Source organism: Pezoporus occidentalis, unplaced genomic scaffold, assembly GCF_034315485.1.
Source record: "Pezoporus occidentalis ecotype Australia unplaced genomic scaffold, CSIRO_AGI_Poc_V1 ctg25, whole genome shotgun sequence".
In the NCBI taxonomy this organism is placed as follows: domain Eukaryota; kingdom Metazoa; phylum Chordata; class Aves; order Psittaciformes; family Psittacidae; genus Pezoporus; species Pezoporus occidentalis.
Genome location: NW_026914394.1, coordinates 5317347 through 5337555, shown reverse-complemented (window position 1 = coordinate 5337555; position 20209 = coordinate 5317347). Strand labels below are relative to the sequence as shown.

General features: G+C 41.2%; 1 protein-coding gene and 1 long non-coding RNA gene across 3 annotated transcripts; one reads left to right on the top strand and one right to left on the bottom strand.

The window, feature by feature from the left end:
* The first annotated feature begins 175 nt into the window (after nucleotides 1-175).
* NDC1 (NDC1 transmembrane nucleoporin) lies at nucleotides 176-18946 on the top strand. 2 transcript variants are annotated; one of them, XM_062623082.1, is made up of 18 exons: nucleotides 176-314; nucleotides 398-518; nucleotides 1808-1909; nucleotides 2243-2417; nucleotides 2900-3038; nucleotides 4380-4488; nucleotides 5933-5984; nucleotides 6614-6746; nucleotides 10276-10368; nucleotides 11664-11745; nucleotides 12601-12756; nucleotides 14637-14891; nucleotides 15025-15143; nucleotides 15370-15420; nucleotides 15970-16033; nucleotides 16695-16795; nucleotides 17690-17850; nucleotides 18679-18946. In XM_062623082.1, exons 1-18 carry the CDS (start codon nucleotides 267-269, stop codon nucleotides 18740-18742), a joined length of 2025 nt encoding a protein of 674 aa, XP_062479066.1. In that variant the 5' UTR covers nucleotides 176-266; the 3' UTR covers nucleotides 18743-18946. The 2 variants fall into 2 exon arrangements, with proteins under 2 accessions (XP_062479066.1, XP_062479065.1); XM_062623081.1 differs by having other exon boundaries at nucleotides 14619-14891.
* On the bottom strand, nucleotides 8859-14640 carry LOC134165898 (uncharacterized). The gene is made up of 3 exons (XR_009965684.1): nucleotides 14009-14640; nucleotides 11294-11382; nucleotides 8859-8979 (listed from the first exon to the last, which is right to left on the bottom strand). It is a non-coding gene; the product is annotated as an uncharacterized LOC134165898 (long non-coding RNA).
* Nucleotides 18947-20209: the final 1263 nt, after the last annotated feature.

The following is a 20209-nucleotide window of genomic DNA, read 5'->3' as shown; positions in this document are numbered from 1 at the left end:
CCCCTCCTCGGGGCAGGCGGGGCCGTGTCGGTGCCCGGGTATGGCCGAGCCCCCCTCAGGCCTCCATATGCGCCCGCGGCCCCGCCCCGCCCGCATCCTCATAGGCCAGCCGAGCTGTCACTTCCTCACAGGGGGCGGGGAAAGCGGGTCTGCGCGCCTCCCATTGGCTGTTCCCCGCTAGTCCTCCCGGCGTACGGCGGAAGTGGCGTGCGCCGGCGGGGGGTGGCCGTTGAACGGCGGAGACTTTGAACGGCGGCGGCGCGGCCATGGAGGCCGGGTCGGGAGCGGGCCGGCAGCGAGCGCTGCTCCGGCAGGTGAGTGCGGGGCCTGAGGATGCGGGGCTGCGGACCCCGGTCCCCGCCGCCCCTCACGCTGTCCTTCCCTTCGCTTCCCGCAGGTGCTGGGCTGGAGGGTGGCGGCTGCCGTCGCCTGGTCCGTGCTGCTGCTGCCCGTCTGCACCGCGGCCTTCGTCGTGCTCAGCGGCCTCGACCCGTTCCACCCGGTGCGCTGGATCTCGAGTAGGTGCTCTGCTCCCCGTTGTGCTTGCGGGTCTTCCCCGTCTGTGGTGTTGGGCTCGGGCTCCGATGACGGGAGCTGCCTGTGGTGTGTGTGACGTTCCCGCTTTGTGAGTTTCTGATTGATCTTCAGCGTTTGAAACGGAACTTTCTCAATCACGAATGAAATTCCTGAAATAGACGCTCTGCACGGTGAGGGTGTGCACACGGAAAATGGGGGTATCACAGAGCCATAGAACGGGGTGGAAGGGACCCTAAGGCTCATCCAGGTCCAGCCCCCTGCCACGGGCAGGGACACCTTCTGCTAGAGCAGCTTGCTCCAAGCCCCTGTGTCCAACCTGGCCTTGAACACTGCCAGGGATGGGGCAGCCACAGCTTCTCTGGGCACCGTGTGTCGGTGCCTCAGCACCCTTGCAGGGAAGAACTTCTCCCTAGTAATATGTAATTTAATAGCTAATCTCAATCCCTTCTCCCTAATCTCAAATCAGTTTAAAGCCATTCCCCTTCTCCTGTCGCTACAGGCCTTGTTAAAAAGCCCCTCTCCAGGTTTCCTGTAGTCCCTTCAGGCACTGGAGCTGCTCTAAGGTCTCCCCTTCTCCAGGCTGACCCAGCCCAGCTCTCTCAGCCTGGCTCCAGAGCAGAGCTGCTCCAGCCCTTGCAGCATCTTCATGGCCTCCCCTGGACTCGCTCCAAAAGCTCCACGTCCCTCCTGTTGTTGCCCCAGGGCTAGACACAGGACTGCAGGAGGGGGTCTCAGGAGCGCAGAGTAGAGGGGGAGAATCTCTTTCCTCAGCTTCTTTAGGTGGGAGCTTGGTACCTGTGATCATTTAACTGTTCAGAGAGACTTAATTTCTGTTCTTTAAAAATACCAAAAGCCCAAAAGAAACAATTAGAAGATATTTACTGTGCAAGGAACTTCTTACCTGTCACTGTACGGTTGCAGGTTTTATTAAGTGAAGGGAGGCTGTGTTAACTGAGCTATAGTTTAAGTAACTTTAAAAGATTTTCTTTTTTTAAACAAAATTCTGAGTGCTCAATTATAAAAAAAAAACCCAAATAGTTACGAGGGTATAAAATATTTTCTGTGAAATTTCAATATGCTTTTATGCAGAAATGTTTTGCAGCTGGACAGTTCTGTTAAGAGATTATAGTCTATTAAACATTGCTCTCCTTTATGCACTTACTGGACTATTGCTAACTGCGCAAGTGTTCTTTTATGTTGGTCCTTGTGTCACTGTTGTGTTACTGCAATCTCACACACAATAACGACTTTCTTTGTTTTTGTATTTTAGATTCTTTCAATGATTTATATGCTTCCTACATCATCTTTTGTATCCTCCTTATGTCTGTGGTGATTCTAGTAGTAAGCATCTTCAACGCTGAGTTTTATGCAGGTGGGTTATGTAAATTGCTGAGCTCTCTGTGATACCCGACCAAAATAGGATAACTGTTTGAAGAGATTTGTATTTATGTTTGATGTAGTTAACATTGGTAAATTTCCTTTTAAATTAATACAGACAATATACAAAGCTTATTTTTAAGTAAATGATCCCCGATTCCTGCTTGCCTCATGGCTGAGACTCTCTTAGCTGAGCTGTTTCATTGTTTTCTTTATCCTTTAGACTGATTCCAACTGTGGAAAGTTCTTTGGTGATAATAGTGTTTGTGTTTTAATGAAGGGTTTTGTTAGTAACAATTGAAAATTCACTTTTGGCTTTTATCCACAGTTGTGCCATCAATACCATGCTCGCGAATAGCACTGATAGGAAAAATTATTCACCCTCAGCAAGTTATCCATTCTGTTGTTCATGCTGTCATGGGAATGTTGGTTGCTTGGTGTGCTGCAGTGATGACAAAAGGGAAGTTCCAGTTTCTTGCTGTGCCCTGCACGCCTTCAGAAAGGTAATTATTTGTGTGTGTGTATTAAAAAATTATATAAAGAACTTCTGTTGTAAAATGTATTTACTGCTGGCTTCTTCCATACAAAACCCTAGAATCTGAGTACTATCAAAAATAAGCAATTATATGTTGATATCCTTTATATAAAGGATAGAAAATACCCTCCTATGTCAATGTTACAATACGCAGAGAAATAACTGGGCTAGAAAAACTTAATTGCCAGGATTCTTAATGAAAAGTTGAATGATGACAAGTTGCTTGAACTTAAGACTTGGTCCTCTGGACTTTATGAATATAGGAAGTATCAGCATGCATAAATTAGGTGGCAAAATTCCTGCTTTAGGAGAAACTTACTGAGATATCCTCTTCTATACTAATCAGGAAAGTAAAATCAAATCATTGCTGATTAGGATTTCCTAAGGTTAGAATGACTTGTGTGTGTTTGTTTTGGAACCTCAGGATTAGTTCTAAGTTTTCTCTTTTAGCCTAGATGATGCTGCTCCTCAGATGTGCCTAAATGAGTATCACCTCTTTTTTCTACTTTCTGGAGCTTTCATGGGATACAGTTACAGCCTTTTATATCTTATTAACAACATGAATTATTTGCCATTTCCAATCATACAGGTAAGACATTGCAGTGCCTTTGCAGACAGATGTCAATGTGAAGTAGTGATCAAAAAAGCCTCGATTATTTACGTTTTGGGTATGGCAGTAGCAGCTGTCTGTTGGCCTGCTTTCACTGGTAGGTAAAGAGTGCACTCGGCTTTAAATGCTGATAGTGTTCATCTTCCTCCTTCTTGCTCAACTCTTCAAATGAAAACAGAAATCTGGTGTGCTGAGCACATAAATTTTACATCCCTCCGATGCATGTTAAAAGCTGGCTGAGGTAGTCCACTGCAGAAGGTGAGCTACAGGAAAGAGACAGTAAACACAAAGTGAATATCAACTCCTGGAATTGACCACAGTTCACCTAAAAGCTTAAAATATTGCACGTAAAATGAAACTGTGATGCTGTCAGTTGTAAGTGTGTAGCAGCTCACTTGAAGTCTAAATAGCACATTAAATCTTGCTTAAAGCTCAGCATCCAGAGCTCGTTCATGCCTGTAGCACTATGGAAACGGCAATTCTATGAATCCCTTTGGAGGAGGCTATAGCAGTTCTACAGAAATCTGTACCAATGCAAAATGGTGAGGGGCGGCTTCTGAAACATCATCCTAAAGATATTTCTTCTGTTGCTGTAGCCTTACAGCAGCCAGTAGCTTTGCACGATTCCCAAAGTCCAACCATTTTGGCAAAGGGTGTCTTTAAACAGGGTTGGTTGTATTAGTGGAAAGCATTCAAGTCATGACCATTCGGGTCATCAGCAAAGCAAGCTCCATTTTGGCAATGCTGTAACTATAGTATTTTTAAAAATTCTATCATTGAAATATATACTTTTTTTTTAATGTAACTTAACCAAGTAAAATAAAATTAAATCACTTTGGTTTCGTTTCCATGTAGTGTCAGATGGGTTGCTTTAGTCATTTGGAAAGATACAGAATTATTTGTATGGTGTCAGTGGTTTTAGTGCCTGGAGGATTACTGACTTTCTAATTCATCCTTGTCTGAATTTTCCCTATATTTTAATGGATTGTGTCTAATGTAACTGAAATCTAATAAAATCAACAAAATGATATGTTTAATCTATGATAGCATCCTTCTAGTCTGTTCACCTGTGTTTAGAGTCAATTTACCCTGTCATTCATTTCATACTGCAACAGGTAGGAAAAAGGGTGAGAAGCAATGGCGATGATAAAATGGCAGAGGTTGGGAGAAGAAGCAGTAGGTGTAACACTTGGAATTCCATTAAATTAACCTGCTAAATTCATCTAGGCTTCAGGTTTTCAAGTACCTTGTGCTTTTTATTTTACTCATTAATTTGTCAGGAATGCAGATTACAAAATTATTTTGTGTTTGGTTTTTTAGCAATACAAGTACTTGCGTTTCAGAAGATCTTTGCCCCTCCTCATCAGACACAGTTGTGTGGAATCACTCTATTTTGTTAGAAACTTCTGTGCCACGTATTACTTTTTTGGTAAGTGTTCCTGGGATTCTCTTATCTCTTTTGAATGCTTTTATATTTACTCCATCAGGCCTGTTATACTATTGTTTCAGCCTTCCAGGTAACTTCCTGAAGGCACATTGTCTTGTTTAAGCAAATAGAGATCTCGCATCTCTCTAAAAGGTAATGGGGCTTGTACAGCAGTGTTTGTATGATGTCAGTTCTTGCAGCCTCACCTAAGCTTGTTTAGCATGTGAAAATTGTCTCTTCTTCAAAGAGATTAACACACATCCTATAAGAATTTATTGTCTAGCGGGTCACATTATAATAAGATGATGTTCTTCTAAAGAGAAGAGAGTGGGGAACAGTAGTTCTATAACTTGAAGTCTGTCACTGTACCAAAAGATAAGCTGTCATCTCTGGTGGTCTCTTCTGGGCAGGACATCTTGTTGCAGGCAGCTGTGAAATAACTTTCATATAAGAGAAGCTAACAAATAGTAATCAGCTGGTGGTTGACAAGTACGCATTTTAAAACCTGATGCTTGGGCTGCTGTTTACAAACCAGTCCTGATGTGTCATAACAAGATTATAACTCTGAAAACATAGTGCAATTCAAAAACCCCAAGTTTTGGCCTGTAATTTATATTCCATTTTTGCTGTAAATATTACCAGATAATTTTTTAACATGGACAAACATCTCCATGCTTTGAACTGTTCCTTCCATGGCCTGGTATTGGAAATGTAGTGGCACAGAGCTGTACCTGATGTACCAGCAGTGGGCATGACTTCACTATTTGTAATGTTACTATATTTCACTGTTTTAAAAGTAAAAGTTAGCAGTTTGGCTTTATTCTCAAGTGCCTTTTTCATTATTTAGAGGAAGCTGAGGAGACAAAGGCTGCCTCCCATAGGACAATGAAGTTTGGTCTTTAAGACTACAGTAAAAAACAATCTGTGCTGGTGAAGAGGATTGCACAGGACTTCCTAAAAATCAGGATTTTTTAATGGCTATAATTATCCTCCTAAATGATGTCAAAATAGGCTAGAATTATTTCCACTTTATTTACGTTGGGGATAAATTAGGGGCATGGTGCTTGTATATCAGTTTCCATTGTCTTTAAAAGCATTTTGCTGCTGCCTGAGCTATAGTGAGAATTAATATTAAATTGCTATTAACCTTCTTTTGTTGGTGAGGGAGCACAAGTAACTCAGTGCTGAGAAGCCAGCAATAAAAGATAAGGTCTGCAGCTCTCAGTATGTAGTTGCTGGCCTAAGGCCTTTTTTTTTATTCTCTTATTTCTATTTCTTAGGAAACACCCTAACCAAAAAAATCCCAAAGGCAGATTGTTTCCTGGTACACAAGTGTTACAAGACCAGTTTCTTGTCTGTATCCATGCATGCTTTTGTCTTCTCTGTGGCCTTTTGTGTATGTTTTGCAGTGTCATATTTGTTTCAGTGCTTCTCTTTGATCCCCTAGGTTACATCCCAAAGGTATGGATAAGTACCACGATGGATCTTCATATAGACAGGTAGGTAGTACACTGTGCTGAACACCTGGGGGAGAATATTGCTCACAGTCCCTTTGAAGAAGTTCAGCTCAGCAACTGCCTCTATGTATAGTAGGACTCTTCCTTCTCTCCCCACAGAGAACATGGGCAGCCTTAGGTACTTCTGAAATTAATCCAAAAGGAACCAACACCCCTTGTAGAAACCACAGAATCATCATAGAATGGTTTGGGTTGGAAAGGACCTTAAGATCATCCAGTTTCACCCCAGTGCCATGGGCAGGGACGCCTCACCCTAGACCATGTTGTGCAAGCCCCATTCCACCTGGCATTAAGAAATGCTCTCTCCTGCATATCTAAGTCTCTAAAGTATTAGAAAGGCTTATTTGTCCAAATTGCATATATGTGTTATTTGTTTTAAAATAGGGAAGCTAGAGTCTTAGTACCTGAGTTTTCTTTTCCTTAATTTCATAATATTTTCTTCATGTCATCACAGTTACCAGTTCTTTTTCAGTATCTCAAACATCTGTAAGAAATTGTTGCCAAAAAGGTGATGCAACTTCCATTCTTGCTATTGTTGCTACTGTAACAGCTTAATATAGACATCTTCCATAATAGAAATAACTTATCTCCTTGCCATTTTATTTCTGCAGTAAATTGCATCCTCTTGACACTCTGACTGGCTTATTGGATATCTCCTTGTTTTACCATACCTGGTTATGTGGCGTATTTCTTCTGATTACCTGGTACATTGCATGGTTACTCTTCAAAATCTATGCTACAGAGGTTAGTACTTAGTGACTGCTAAAGGTGCAATATCAGTGTTTCTCAGATAATGCTTTCTTTTCAAAAGGGGTTTTATTATTATTATTATTATTATTATGAATTCTTGAATTTTCAAAGCATGTACTACAGATAATAGCTGATAACAGTTGAGAGAGATCTGGGTATTGGCTTTCCCTTTCTCTCGTTATAGCAAGACAAGCCTGTGCTTCTTACAAAATTGGAATCATAGAATAGTTGGGGTTGGAAAGGACCTTAAGATCATCCAGTTCCAACCCCCCTGCCGTGGGCAGGGACACCTCACACTAAACAGTCTCACCCAAGGCTTCGTCCAAAATTAATGCTTTGTTGTTGCCACCTTCTTTTCTTACTCTACTTCTGTTTCCATGTTCCCCTTCTCCTGTTCATGTTTGCTGCTAAATCAGTGCAGAAGCAAAAAAACCACTTTGTGCTTCATGGAGTCTGTACCATGTTCTCTGTCCTCTCTTGGTGTCAAGACAAATGAGCCAGTGCAGAGCTCGCTAGCTTGGTTTCTGCATGTCTATCCATGCAGTGATGTTTTATTTGAGTGTGACACAGATGCAGGTTACATGGGAAGATAATATCCAGAAACTGCATAGCTCTGAATTGAGTTTTACAATAGGAAAGAGAACAAAATTGTATCTGTTTTCTGGGAGCTAAGCTCTGGAAATCTCAAATTTAGGCAAACCATCAAAGCACACTGTTCTCCAAAGCAGAGATGTGTTACTCTAATTCAGGCTCTGGTATTGAAATAGTCTTCGAGCAATCCTGGGAATTAAGACACTTGTGCTTTTTCATTCAGTCATAAAGTTACAAATTAATATGGCTAAAAAAAGACCATTTAAATATATAATGAATCGTATTGGAATAAATGTGTGACTGTGATTGTGATTGAAGGGGGGGGTGGGACATAAATCTTGCCAACAAAGAATTGGAGAAGATTTGATCTTTTTTAACAAATCCAGATATTTCTTTATAAGAATACAGAGGGGAAAAAAAAGGTCACCTAACTTGATTTTCATTTTTAAAGATTCCTAGTCTACAGATTAGTAGGAAAATAAAGTGAAGTGTAAATCCTAGCTCAAGATATTGATGCAAAGCACTCTTATGGAATTAAATGGCACATGGTGCTTGTTGGAATGTTAGCTTTAATTCGAAAGTTCTGGTTGTTGTGACTGCAATGCAGCAAAGTGTAAGCGGCGAGGAGAAGCAGACAGGCCAACCCAATATGGGTGATAAGCAACTTCTAGTTTATTTGTGACGCAGTTCACGCATATATAGGAGTGGTATTCAGCCACTCCTTCTTGGCATAACAGTATTGGTTAGCCCCCACAGCTTCCTCCACATTCTCCTCCCAGGTCCGGTCTCTGGCCACCTGTGGGGGCCACCCCCTGCCTTGCTTGCACAGTCCTCCAGAACTCTATGGTTCTGCTCTTAAAGTCATTCTGCAACAATTCCCCCCTTTTTCTTTGTGCAAGCAAGGCATTATGGGTTATTCTGTTCACCTGTTTTATCACACATCTATAAACAAGTCTAATAGCTACGATGATTAACCTAACAGTAATACATAAGTGCAATGCTTCAAACAACAGTGTTTGACTCAACCTGTAATGCCCGGTGAAGACAACCATCTAGTTATTCTTAGGATATTGCTCATTTACTATTGCTGGGTAAGCTGAGCCAGGGTTCTCAGCTGTGCGTGCATCGAATTAGCATAATCAGAGAGACTCATACAACACATTCCATCAAACTCTTCACATCCATGTCCCTGTTCGGGCGCCATTTGTAAGCGGCGAGGAGAAGCAGACAGGCCAACCCAATATGGGTGATAAGCAACTTCTAGTTTATTTGTGACGCAGTTCACACATATATAGGAGTGGTATTCAGCCACTCCTTCTTGGCATAACAGTATTGGTTAGCCCCCACAGCTTCCTCCACATTCTCTTCCCAGGTCCGGTCTCTGGCCACCTGTGGGGGCCACCCCCTGCCTTGCTTGCACAGTCCTCCAGAACTCTATGGTTCTGCTCTTAAAGTCATTCTGCAACAGCAAAGATTAACAACGGGTCAAGCATAACTGGTGTAATGATGTGTCAGAATCAGTAGACAGCTCCAAAACCAGCTCTGAGGTGTGAACATCTTGTTTCAAAGGGCAGTAGTTGAAGCACCAGTGAACACTGTGTGTCGATGTATGTTAATTATTGTCTTGCGTATAAAACTGTGAAAGACAAAAGAAACATCCAGCTGTGAAGGTATCAAATAGGTCTTGTCCTTTTGACTAATCAACGAAAGATTGCTCTATCCACATGATGATTTTTTGAATGAGCTAAAAAAACCTCCTAATCTGATCGTGAATATGTGCAAACTTAGACCCCATGAAGTCACTTCATTAATGCTTTGAAAGCAGTTGCTGCCTTCAGTTTCAATTTCCCAGGCTGGAAACAGGAGAATAAAGCTAGGCTACGTGTAATGAGTGCAGTAATGCAAAACTGACCCCTAGTCTGTGCCCAAATTGATCCATGTTAAATAGCATTGAATAGATGCAATGCTCGATGGAATGTTTGATACGATGTAAGCACTGCTATTTACTTTGTAAATGTTGTAGCTACAAGACAGAAATTCCATTAAAACACAGAATAAAATAAAAATACGAATTCCTTAGCTTATCAGTGAAAGAGTGCAAAAAAAATTAATTTCTTTTATTATTTGGTAAAAGAACCCTTAATACTTCACCAGAGTGGTTACACTGTTAAAGATAGGCAGTGCTGCTTTGATTTCAGTCTTGTTCCTGAATATGGTTTCACTGTTTTTTCCTGGGAAACCTTAGAATGGTTTGTGTTGGAAGGGACCTTAAAGCTCATCCAGTTCCAACCCCTTGCCACGGGCAGGGACACCTTCCACTAGAGCAGCTTGCTTCAAGCCCCTGTGTCCAACCTGGCCCTGAGCACTGCCAGGGATGGGGCAGCCACAGCTTCTCTGGGCACCGTGTGTCGGTGCCTGAGCACCCTCACAGGGAAGACCTTCTGCCTAAGAGCTCATCTCAGTCTCCCCTCTGGCAGGTTAAAGCCATTCCCCTGTGTCCTGTCCCTGCAGGCCCTTGTCCAAAGCCCCTCTCCAGATTTCTGTAGGCCCCTTTAGGCACTGAATGCTGCTCAGAGGGCTCCCCAGGGCCCTCTCTTCTCCAGGCTCAGTAACCCCTGCTCTAACAAGCTCTAACCCAGTTAGAGGAATTTCTTTTCATATTGATATGATGCCCCTAACTATAAATTATTTGTGTACATGGAAGGAATTTGAAGATGCCTGTTTTTTTTCCCTAAGGTTTCTTAATTTTAAACATAAGGAGTAAAATCCTTTTGTTTTTTATCTTAGAAATTTCAGGCTAGTTTACAGTCAGTTGAAGCTTTTATGTGCTTTTGTAGTTCGTCATCTGACAAGTAACAGCTTGGGTATCATCTCTCGTAAGGCTTTCTTCTGTTTTGCTCTGTATAACACAACTTCTGATGTTTGTATTTAGACACACCATTTTCCTGTCCAGCCAACTTTTGCTGAGGAGACCGACCAGAGCCTGCCTAAAATCCTAAACAGCAATCCTCCCCTCATTATAAAGGTAACTGAATTCCCACCATCTTCCCAGCGAGGTGTGTGCTGAGAGGTTGTTTCTCAAAGTGTGCAATCAGATCTTCCAGGTACCAGTTATTTTAACTGGGGAGTTAGTTCTTTAAAAAGCTGCCTCAGAACAGGAGGAAGTGATGCTTAATGGTGAAAATCGGTTTAGTAGTGACATCTGCTGGTGTTCACCACGCTGTTAACTCTAAGGCAAGGGCAGACTAGCGTAGTTACAGGCAAGATCTGTCTGCAACAGAACTATATTAGTGTGTACTGATGTAAAACAAACAGGTTAGTGATATTCAGGCTTTCTGAAAACTCTTTCAGCTTGTCAGATAAGCAGGTGTTCTGTCACACCTTTGTACTCTCTCAACACTTTGCCCCTGCTGCTTACATTTGAGCTCTTACATGGGTGCTCTCTCATGACATTAGAAAGATATTTCCATGTTTATGCTGTAATTTGGGTTTCTTTCTTTAAAAAGAAAATATTGAAAAGCTGCTTAAAACCTGTGAGTAAGGAAGAGTAAATCTGGTCTGACTATGGTAATCATTGATGGGATTCACAGATTCTAATACTTAGAAATTGGAGACTTCAAAAAGTATTATGTAAATAAGGATGAAGATATTTTTCTGTGCATTCAAAATCCACATTTACTGATTTTACAGATCTCTAATACTGGAGATGGATGAGGCTGCAGCCCATTTGAATCCTTTTTTAAGCTTTGCTGCATTATCAAAGGGTGGGTGGGGAAGAGTCAAGCGTAGCACAGTTGAAGGGAGAGAAAGTCTAATTTGTAATCTCAGCAGTTACTAAAGAGTCTAGTTTATAATTGGGTTTTACTTAGTGTGAGTTATGTGGTTATTTTTGGTTTGCCACATTAATTACTTCGTCACATGGAAAAGCAGTGTTAGGTCTGGTACTGTACAGCACACTGCATAGAGGGCTCTAGCTTGCAAGATCAGTTCTTTCCTTAGACCTTTTTGTGTCTTAGGTTCTTTCTGTCTGAGTAGCTAGCTGTTAAGATAAAAAGTAGTGTTAGATCTTCTTTAACTCCAAAGTAGAGTTACCTGAAGCTCTGGCTAACTCAGCAGCTTCATCCAGAGTGGTTCTGGGGGGATGTCTGTGGTCATTTGCCTCCTTTCTTTTTCTGTTACGTGGCTGGTTTTATTCTGTGTGAACTCTCTCTTTGTTAGGGATTGCTATTGTATGGATACCTACCTTTGGGTGTTTTTTGTTTTTTTTTAAGGAAATGCATTGGACTTTGCATGCACTAAAACATTTTCCTTTCTTTGTAGTTTTTAGCCTTACAAGACTTGATGTTACTTTCCCAGTATTCCCCTGTTCGACGACAGGAAGTCTTTAGCCTTAGTCAGCCAGGTAATTGCAAAACTACTGGTGATTCTTTTTCTTTCTTGTAGTAGTGTTAGCCAAATGCTTTTACAAGTCATTAACACCATGAGGCATGCCACATAAGCCAGGAGACCTCATCCCTATGGTGCCTTTTCCAAAAGGATGCTTAATAATGTAAATTCATATTGTTTCATCTCCAAAACTTGACAAACACTGCTGCCTGTTGTTTGATCTGAATGACAGCTGTGAGGAAACACAGGTCTTAGGGTATTGACACCACCAGTCCCATAGTCCAAACTGAATAATCTAGCAGATGCATATGAAAGTGTAACATTGAGATATGAAGTAAAATCAAGCACGAATAGTGAGTCACCACTGGAGCTGTGAAAGCAAACAACGGTTGTAATTTTAGTTAGTACGTCAGCCTCTTGCTATATATAAAGATATACAAAGAGAAGGTCAATGAAAACTGCTTAGAAGCCTTCAGGAACTTTTTGTTCCACCTTATCAGGAATTCTAGTGTTTGTACTATTTCAGAACTGTTTACCATCACCATTGATACTACTTGGTTCATTTTGGTTGTTTAGTGATTTTTAAATCCGATGGGCAGAGCTGCCTGTTTTCTGCTTGCTTAGCAAGTTTCACTAAAGTCTTTTTGGAGTTATCCATTGGCAGAAGGATAGAATCTTTCCATGTTTTCATCTTCCCCTCAGTATAAATACACTATCACAGTGAAAATGCCCTGTGTGTTCTTAGAAATGGACTGGTACTATAACTTCGAAGCTTATGCTGAGAGCACACAGGCACTGTCAGAACAGTTACAAGGATGAGCATGTGGGTTAAACACTCCTGCTGAGTTTCCTTTTGTGTGCATGCTGCTAGGTGGGCACCCTCACAACTGGGCTGCAATATCAAGAGAGTGTTTGAATCTTCTGAGTGATCTGACCCAGAGGCTGATCGCACAGCAGGAAGCTGCAGCAGCAAATGGGAGAGCAAAGCTGCCAGCAGGAGAGCTGAAAATACCTCCGCAGACTCCAGGTATGTGAGGAAACACTCATAACAGTTCATAAAGCAGGAAAGTATCAATGGATTACATAGGCACATTAGTCTCAATTAAGTTGTATGGGGAAAATGAGGCATGGGGTTTTCTGCAAATAAATGCAAACACAGTCTCTTCCCCGTTGAATTTAAGGTATTCTTGTTGAAGAAATCTAAAATAACTGGAAAACTTGGAAAGATCATCTTTACTCTGTTTGCTTTGCATGGTGTTATGTTCAGTACAATGTTTTTTCCACACTTGCATGAATTAAGAAAGTCTAATTATTCCTGATTTGGTAACCTAGTACAGGGAGAAGTTAAGTCTTGCCAAGGGATGCTCTGTAATTTGCATAGCTGCTCTTATGATTAGTTTAGATGGTAAAATCAGTCTTTGTTTTGTTGTTATAGGGACTTTGAATACAGAATCATAGAATTGATTAGGTCAAAAAAAACCCCTTTAAGATAATCAAGTCCAGCTGTTAATCCAGCACTGCCAAGTCTACCACTAAACCATGCCATAAAGTGCCATGTCTGCATGTCTTTTAAATACCTCCAGGGATGTTGACTCCACTTCCCTGGGCAGTATGTTCAATGCTTAACAACCCTTCCAGGGAAGAAATTGTTCCTAATCTCCAGTCTAAACCTCCCTGGCATAGCTTGAGGCCCTTCCCTCTTGTCCTATTGCTTCTCAACTGGGAGAAGAGACAGACCCCCCTCCTTGTTCCATCTTCCTTTCAAGTAGTTGTAGAGAGCAGTAAGGACTCCCCTGAGCCTCCTTATCTCCAGGTTAAACAGCCCCATTCTCCTCAGCCTCTCCCCATCACACCTGTGCTACAGGCCCTTCACCAGCTCCATTGCCCTTCTCTGGCCCCCCTCCAGCACCTCAATGTCTCTCTTGTAGTGAGGGGCCGAGAACCGAACATGGGGTTTGAAGTGCAGCCTCACCAGTGCTGAGTACAGGGGCACAATCACTGCCTAGCCCTCCTGGCCACACTGTTTCTAATGCCATTGGCCTTGGCCACCTGGGCTCACTTTTCTGCCAAGCAGCAAAAGCTTGCCATTCTTTCCCCAGCCTGTGGCATTGCATGGTGTGATAGTGGCCCAAGTGCAGGACCCAGCACTGAGCCTTGTTGAACCTCATGCAATTGGCCCTTGCCCATGGATCCAGCCTGTTCAGATCCCTCTGTGGAGCCTTCCCTACCCTCCAGCAGATCAGCACTCCCACAGACAAGCATATGTTTGTGTGACTCACTAATATCACTGTAGTATAAGAAAAGCCAGCCTGATTCTTGGAGCCTGCAAGCATTCCAGGTGCTTTACATGCCAGACGTGGGCATCATTCCTGGCAGCAGAGCAGTGTTGGCACGAGGGGTGCCACTAATTGAATCCTTTAGCAGTTAGTGCCTAGGATACTGGTGCCCTGGGAACAGCAGGGGACTGTTGGGATGTCAGAGTTGAATTTCTCCTAGTGCTGCTGTTCCTTGGATTTTGAGATGATCTGACTTTTCTTACAAACCGAGCAGAATCAGAAAGGATTGCCATTCTTAACCCTAAAAGCACACTTTATAGATACAGTGTGCTTTTATTTAGGATATATATAGATATATATCGGGGTGTAGTAATGATGCCTAGCAAAAGTAGAAAAATAAATAGATCCATAAGAATCCTTTTCATTACCTGCTGTTCTTAAACTGATGAACTAAAACACTTCGTACTCATGCTGATGTGTACTTATTTGCAAGACCACAATGGTAACAATGTTCTTTAATAAAGGCTCTGATGATAGAGAAGTTGTTGAAATAGTAATCAATAGCAAACTCATCTCTTATTTCACCTGCACCAGCCTGTTTGTCTTCATGCAGTGTGTTCTTTGTTGTCAGGAGCTGTTGCGACAGAAGGCATGTTTTTCCAGTCACAGAGATCGAATATCATTCCCAGAGCTTCCATGTCTTCAATGGTTAAATCATCCCTAATGTCTTTAAAGGCATCGCCAGGGTCTGATGTTGGTTCACCTTTCAGCTCACCTGCTTTAAATGGCAAGATGGGAATTGTGGATGTAAAGTCTCCTTGGCATGGATCAGCCCAAAGTCCTTATGTTATAAGGAGGGGCCCAAAGCTGTGGACGTCAGTTACAGGTAGATGCTTTTTGACTGCGCTGTTTTTATCCTCATAGTCAGGAGTGTAGTAGCTGTGTCAATAGAGATCTGTATCTTGAGGATTAAAGTGACAGCAACCAGTTTTGTTGAAGATATTGTATTTCTTCTGTAGATCTGCACATGAATGGTTCCCACCACGAATCCTTCCCAGAGCTCTCTGCTGCAAAAGCTGGCCATGAGGCAGTACAGCCAAGATTTATTTACACATGGCTTCAGAACAAGCAAGAACAGGTAAAGTAAAATTGCTGTACAGATAGGTTACAGCCAGTGCAGCTTAGGTGTTCTCTCCTCCAGAAGAACTTTCAAGGGTTTTTGAATGAATACTTCCTTCTCCAGTTACTTACATAAGAAAAATCCCCCCCCCTCAGTCCCCTTATACTGTGTGAAGATGGTAGGGCCAATTGTACCTACCTTAGATAAATATAGAGGATGTTTTTAATCTTCTGTTTCTTTTCAGATAAAAACCTTCTTGTCAAAACGTGTGCTGATAATGTATTTCTTCAGCAAGGTAATCATGATCTTAGGGTTTGTGACTGTGCAGCATGGACTAGAAATGCATGAGTGTATGGGTTCTGCTGTGGCACTACGTTTTGCATACAGTAACAGTTCTAAACCCTTTTAATCTAAGGTTTTCTGCTTTGTGTGAGTTTTGTAGCAGGATTATATTTTATCTGCATAAAAGAGAAGAATAACACTTGTTTAAACTCATCTGATAAACTGCTTTTTTACTTAAGGCATCACGTAATAGTAAAACACAACTAATTGGAAAGTGTCATGGTTTCTAGTTAACTTTAAAATGCAGCTAACTGTTTTTTGTTAGGTCAATGTAGCAAATAAATTCTTTATGGTTTTCCTTTGTGGAAAGTCCTGTCCCAAACTAATTTTAGTTTCTTAAAAGATCAGATTTCTTTGGGAATTCCCCGAGAGGTGTCAGCTTTGCAGGTCGTTTCTGAGGGGAGAGACATGACCCTATCAAATGTGTAATACCTTAATTGAAACCTGCAATTTTGGTGATACTGTTTCTCAGTGCATTCAGAATGCTTTGATTTCTTCTCAGCACCCAGAAGCCTCCATCCAAGCTGTCTTCTCTGATGCCCAAATGCACATCTGGGCTTTGGAAGGTAAGCTGTTCCTATTCCCGGGGATCCACTCTGTTGGCTTGTGGAACTACAAACTAAAAGGGTCTGATTCCAGGTTTTGGGGGCTCTGTGCTTTAAAATGTAATGGAAGAAAAATCTTTGAATCTACTTTACAAAAACCCCGCTGCAGTTCAGGTACTGACAGGAATAAAGGTCTAATTCACTTGTTAGTTTTGAGATCCCATGAGAGATTCCTAAACAGATAGCATTGGTGTTCTAACTAAGGGCATTTTTTTAATATGAGAAGGGATTCAAAGGTAAATCAAGGGTTCAGAGTAACAGAGTTCTCATACAAGCTGAACAAAGAAAGTGAAGTGATCTGGAACTGTTTGTTTGTGGCTAGAAGAATTGTGAAACAGTTGATGTCATGTACAGCTCTGATCAGAGCAGGGGAAAGAGGGAGCCAATGCTTTTTAAAATGTATTTCATATATAATCCCTCTTGCCTTCTCAACCTCAACCTCTCTTAAACCAGTGGCTGGTTTAGTCCTGAAGCAAGCCAAAGCTGAGGCAGCTGTTGTTTGGCTGCAGCCAGTCCTGAAGAATTCCACCACACTGATGGAGTCTTCAGGCAAACCTGTGATCCTTGTCAGTGCTTCAGAAGCTGAGGATTCAGTAATGATACCAAACTTCTCTTTTTAAAGGTCTGTCTCATTTGGTAGCAGCCTCCTTTACTGAGGACCAGTTTGGAGTTGTTCAAACTACGCTGCCAGCTATCCTGAATACCTTACTGACCCTTCAGGAGGTAAAAACCGTTACCTTTTCCTTACTGCAGAATGAGTTTAGGAGAAAAGGAGTTGAGTTCATTTTGTTTTTTTACCTTGCGGACCAGTTGTAACATTCAAGTTGTTACCAGTGTAACTTCTGCTGTTAATCTAAACCAAACAGCTGGTTGCCTTTCTGTGCATTGTGAATCAGCTGAATAAAAACCCTGGTAGTTTTTTAAAATGCCAAACTAGAAAGCATGCTTTTAATGGAATGTGTCATTTCTTAAATTTAACTGAGCTACGTGCTCAGTTAGACTTTATTTCAGGGGTGCAGCAATTATGATGCTATATTCAATGCACAGTTAGGATTTAATCTTTAATTTGCTGTACACAATTCCTGGTGCAGCCTGGAGACATTGCAAATCACAGGAGATAAGATCTGCATGGTGTTTCTCTACTAATGCTAGGACATTACTCTCAAATTACTGATGTGTGTGTAATGTGTATTTAAAAGAAGTAATCCAGATTTGTTTCCAAGGCTACGTGTTTCCTATTGACATAATCATTTTACACTGCCTTAATCAAGATTCTTGGAAAGAATTTAGAGGTTATTAATGTTCTTCAATATAAGTCATCTATTCCAAGAACAGGGGGAAGAAGAAAAAGCCAGTAACCTTGTTTGTGAAAGAAGCAAGTAATAATACAGGACAGAATTGTATTTGTGCTGCAGAGAATTGTATTTCACAGAACTTGGTTCAATGCTCCTGTTGATGGCCAGGAAATGCAAGGTCAAGCTCAGTGTCCAATCCATTTCTGTGTGCCTTGGTGGAATTTCTGAACTTGTACTTTCTTTTTGCTTTGTTTGACATAAACATGTTGCTGGTTACGTTATGAAATGATTGAACAAGTTCATCCACATGTCTCTCAATCAGGTTGTAGACAGACACTTCAAACTGCCTCATGTTTCTAGCAAGCCCCCCAGGGTGTCAGGAAGTCTGGTGGATACCTCCTATAAAACTCTACGGTTTGCACTTAGAGCATCTCTGAAAACAGCCCTGTACCGGATAACTGCTGTCTTTGGAGAGCACTTGAAGTAAGAACTCTTTCATGATTGTTTGCTTACTGAATGTAGTTTTACTTAATGTGACCTGTGAAAAGGGAAGTTTGGGCAAGAATCCCCTCTGCTCGTTATTCTAACATGGTGTTTTAGGTTTGTTTTTCTTACTTGTGGAACCTTAAATTCTTGTGTAGGTATTAGGTCCCCTTTAGAAACTTATTATTCATAGATTCCTGGGCAATTTTTGTTAATGACTTTTCATGGACTCTTTAGAAGCAGGCCACAAATACTAAATCTGAGCTGTTGAAAAGAAAGCAAAGCTACTTGTGACAATTGTCTGTTCTGTAGGAAGAGAATCCTGTGCAGAGTCCAAATAATCAAATTCCCTTGCTGCTTGGTTGTCTGATCTGATGGCTCTTGCTCAGCTGCTCTTGTAGCTGGCAGATTTTCATATCTGGCCTCTGAATATGTGGGACAAAAGTCCGTGCATCCCTGTAGGGATGAAATGTCACTCAAGTTTGCAAGTGCTGATATACAGAGAGATCATTTGAAGAGATTCTCTTACCTAAATCATTTGTTCGAGTTGAACAATTGCTTGTGTGTGTTTAAAGGTAAGGAAGTAGGCTAGGTTTCCTGGACTGAAGAATAGTAGTAGTAGTGGAAGCTGTTGAGAACTGACAGTTTTAAGGGTTAATGTACTCTTTCTGTCTTGGAATGTAGGCTTCTCATGCAGCTGGGTTTTCCAGAACGTAGCTTCAGTGTAACTGTTGATTTCAATGTATACTCAATTTTGGCATGAGGCTTTATTTTTGCAGTGTATTGCGTTGAATGTATAACCTTATGTGCTGCATTTGTTTGTTTTAGTGCAGTGCAAGTGTCTACAGAACATAAGAAAAGGCTTCAGCAATTCTTGGAATACAAAGAATAAATAAGATTTTGATGCTGCTACATTGTGGTTTTTTTTTCCCCAACACCCTGGCTAAGAAGGAATTGGGACTAAGGAGCCTTGTTATCCTGGCCTTGTGGAAAAATGTATGGAAGTACAAGTCACTGGACAAAACTCTTCCAACTGTAGAAGAGCTCTCCCAGGTTTGAATCATATTTTGTATAATAAAACTTTTTTTAAAATTCATCTTGCCTTCTTTTAATATCTCTTACAAATGAGAACGTGTCAGTTCTTTTTTACATAAGAGTGTGACATTTGGGATGATCCAAGTTACTTTGCCACTCAGATCCTTCACTGGCTTTCATGATGTATTCTTTCCCTACCCTTTTCTGCTAAAGGGCTGAGTAGAGATTTACAGAGATGCTTAGTGGGCCTAAGTGTTCCATAAATTTAGTTGGTAACACTTTTAGTGCAGATGAAGTGTGTTCTTTAAGAGTAGGAAACAGATGTGCCCAGGAATAAAACATGCCACTCTTCTGGAAGATGAAACTATTCCTTCAGAGTAAAATGCGTGTGTGGAAAGGTATTGTTAAGACACAAATACGGCTTGAAAAGCTACCAGCTTGGATTTTATCTTTAAGGTGACCTGGGAAACTAAGTTCTGATCTACACTGAAACATACAGGAAACATTGCTGCATTTAGTAAAACCTCCAGATAATGTTACTGTGAATTAAAGTTGGGATCAACATCTTTTTGTAAAGGGGGATAGGAAGGATGTTTGCAGGGTATCAGATCGTTTAATTCGGAACAATATACATTAACTTCTGCTGGAAAAATGTCTTTTTCAAAGCACTTTTTAAGCTTTTTATGTGGAAGTAAACCTGTCCAAATTGTTTGCAAACAAACAACTCTGTTTTTAAACTGACTCCAGTTATTATGATATCTACACTGGAAAACATGTATGGAATATGAAGAGTGTGGATGTAGCTGCAGGTACCTTACTTAATATCCTTGAGATAACAGCAAGCTAAATGAATTTAGTGTGACTAAGAGGAAACAAAATTTGGATCATTCTCCCAGTTCTGTTAGTGCTATTTTTTGGGAGGTTTTTTTTTGATAGAAAACCCAAAATGGCTACAGTGTCAGTTATGTTGGTGTGATGAAACATCAGCTGACAGTGAGTAGCTGTGTAGTCATAATTCTTTAGGGGCCTGTAAGGTTTGGGTAAGAGATAAAAGCCTAAATCTACAGTGAGACCTGTGTATTGCTTTCCTCAGTACAGAGGCATGTCATCTTCTTGTAATGCAGACACTGTTAGATATGACAGTGGAAATTAGAACTGCCTTGTTCCTTTTGCTCTGAGATGGCTTACAGCAAGCACTGTAAGGTGAGGACAACCTTCCATTATATTTAAAGGTTTAAGCACACTCTTTTGAACACTTAATTTCTACCACAGCTTTGACTGTTGTAATCAAAGCCTCTTGCCTGCCTGGCTTATTAATGAAATT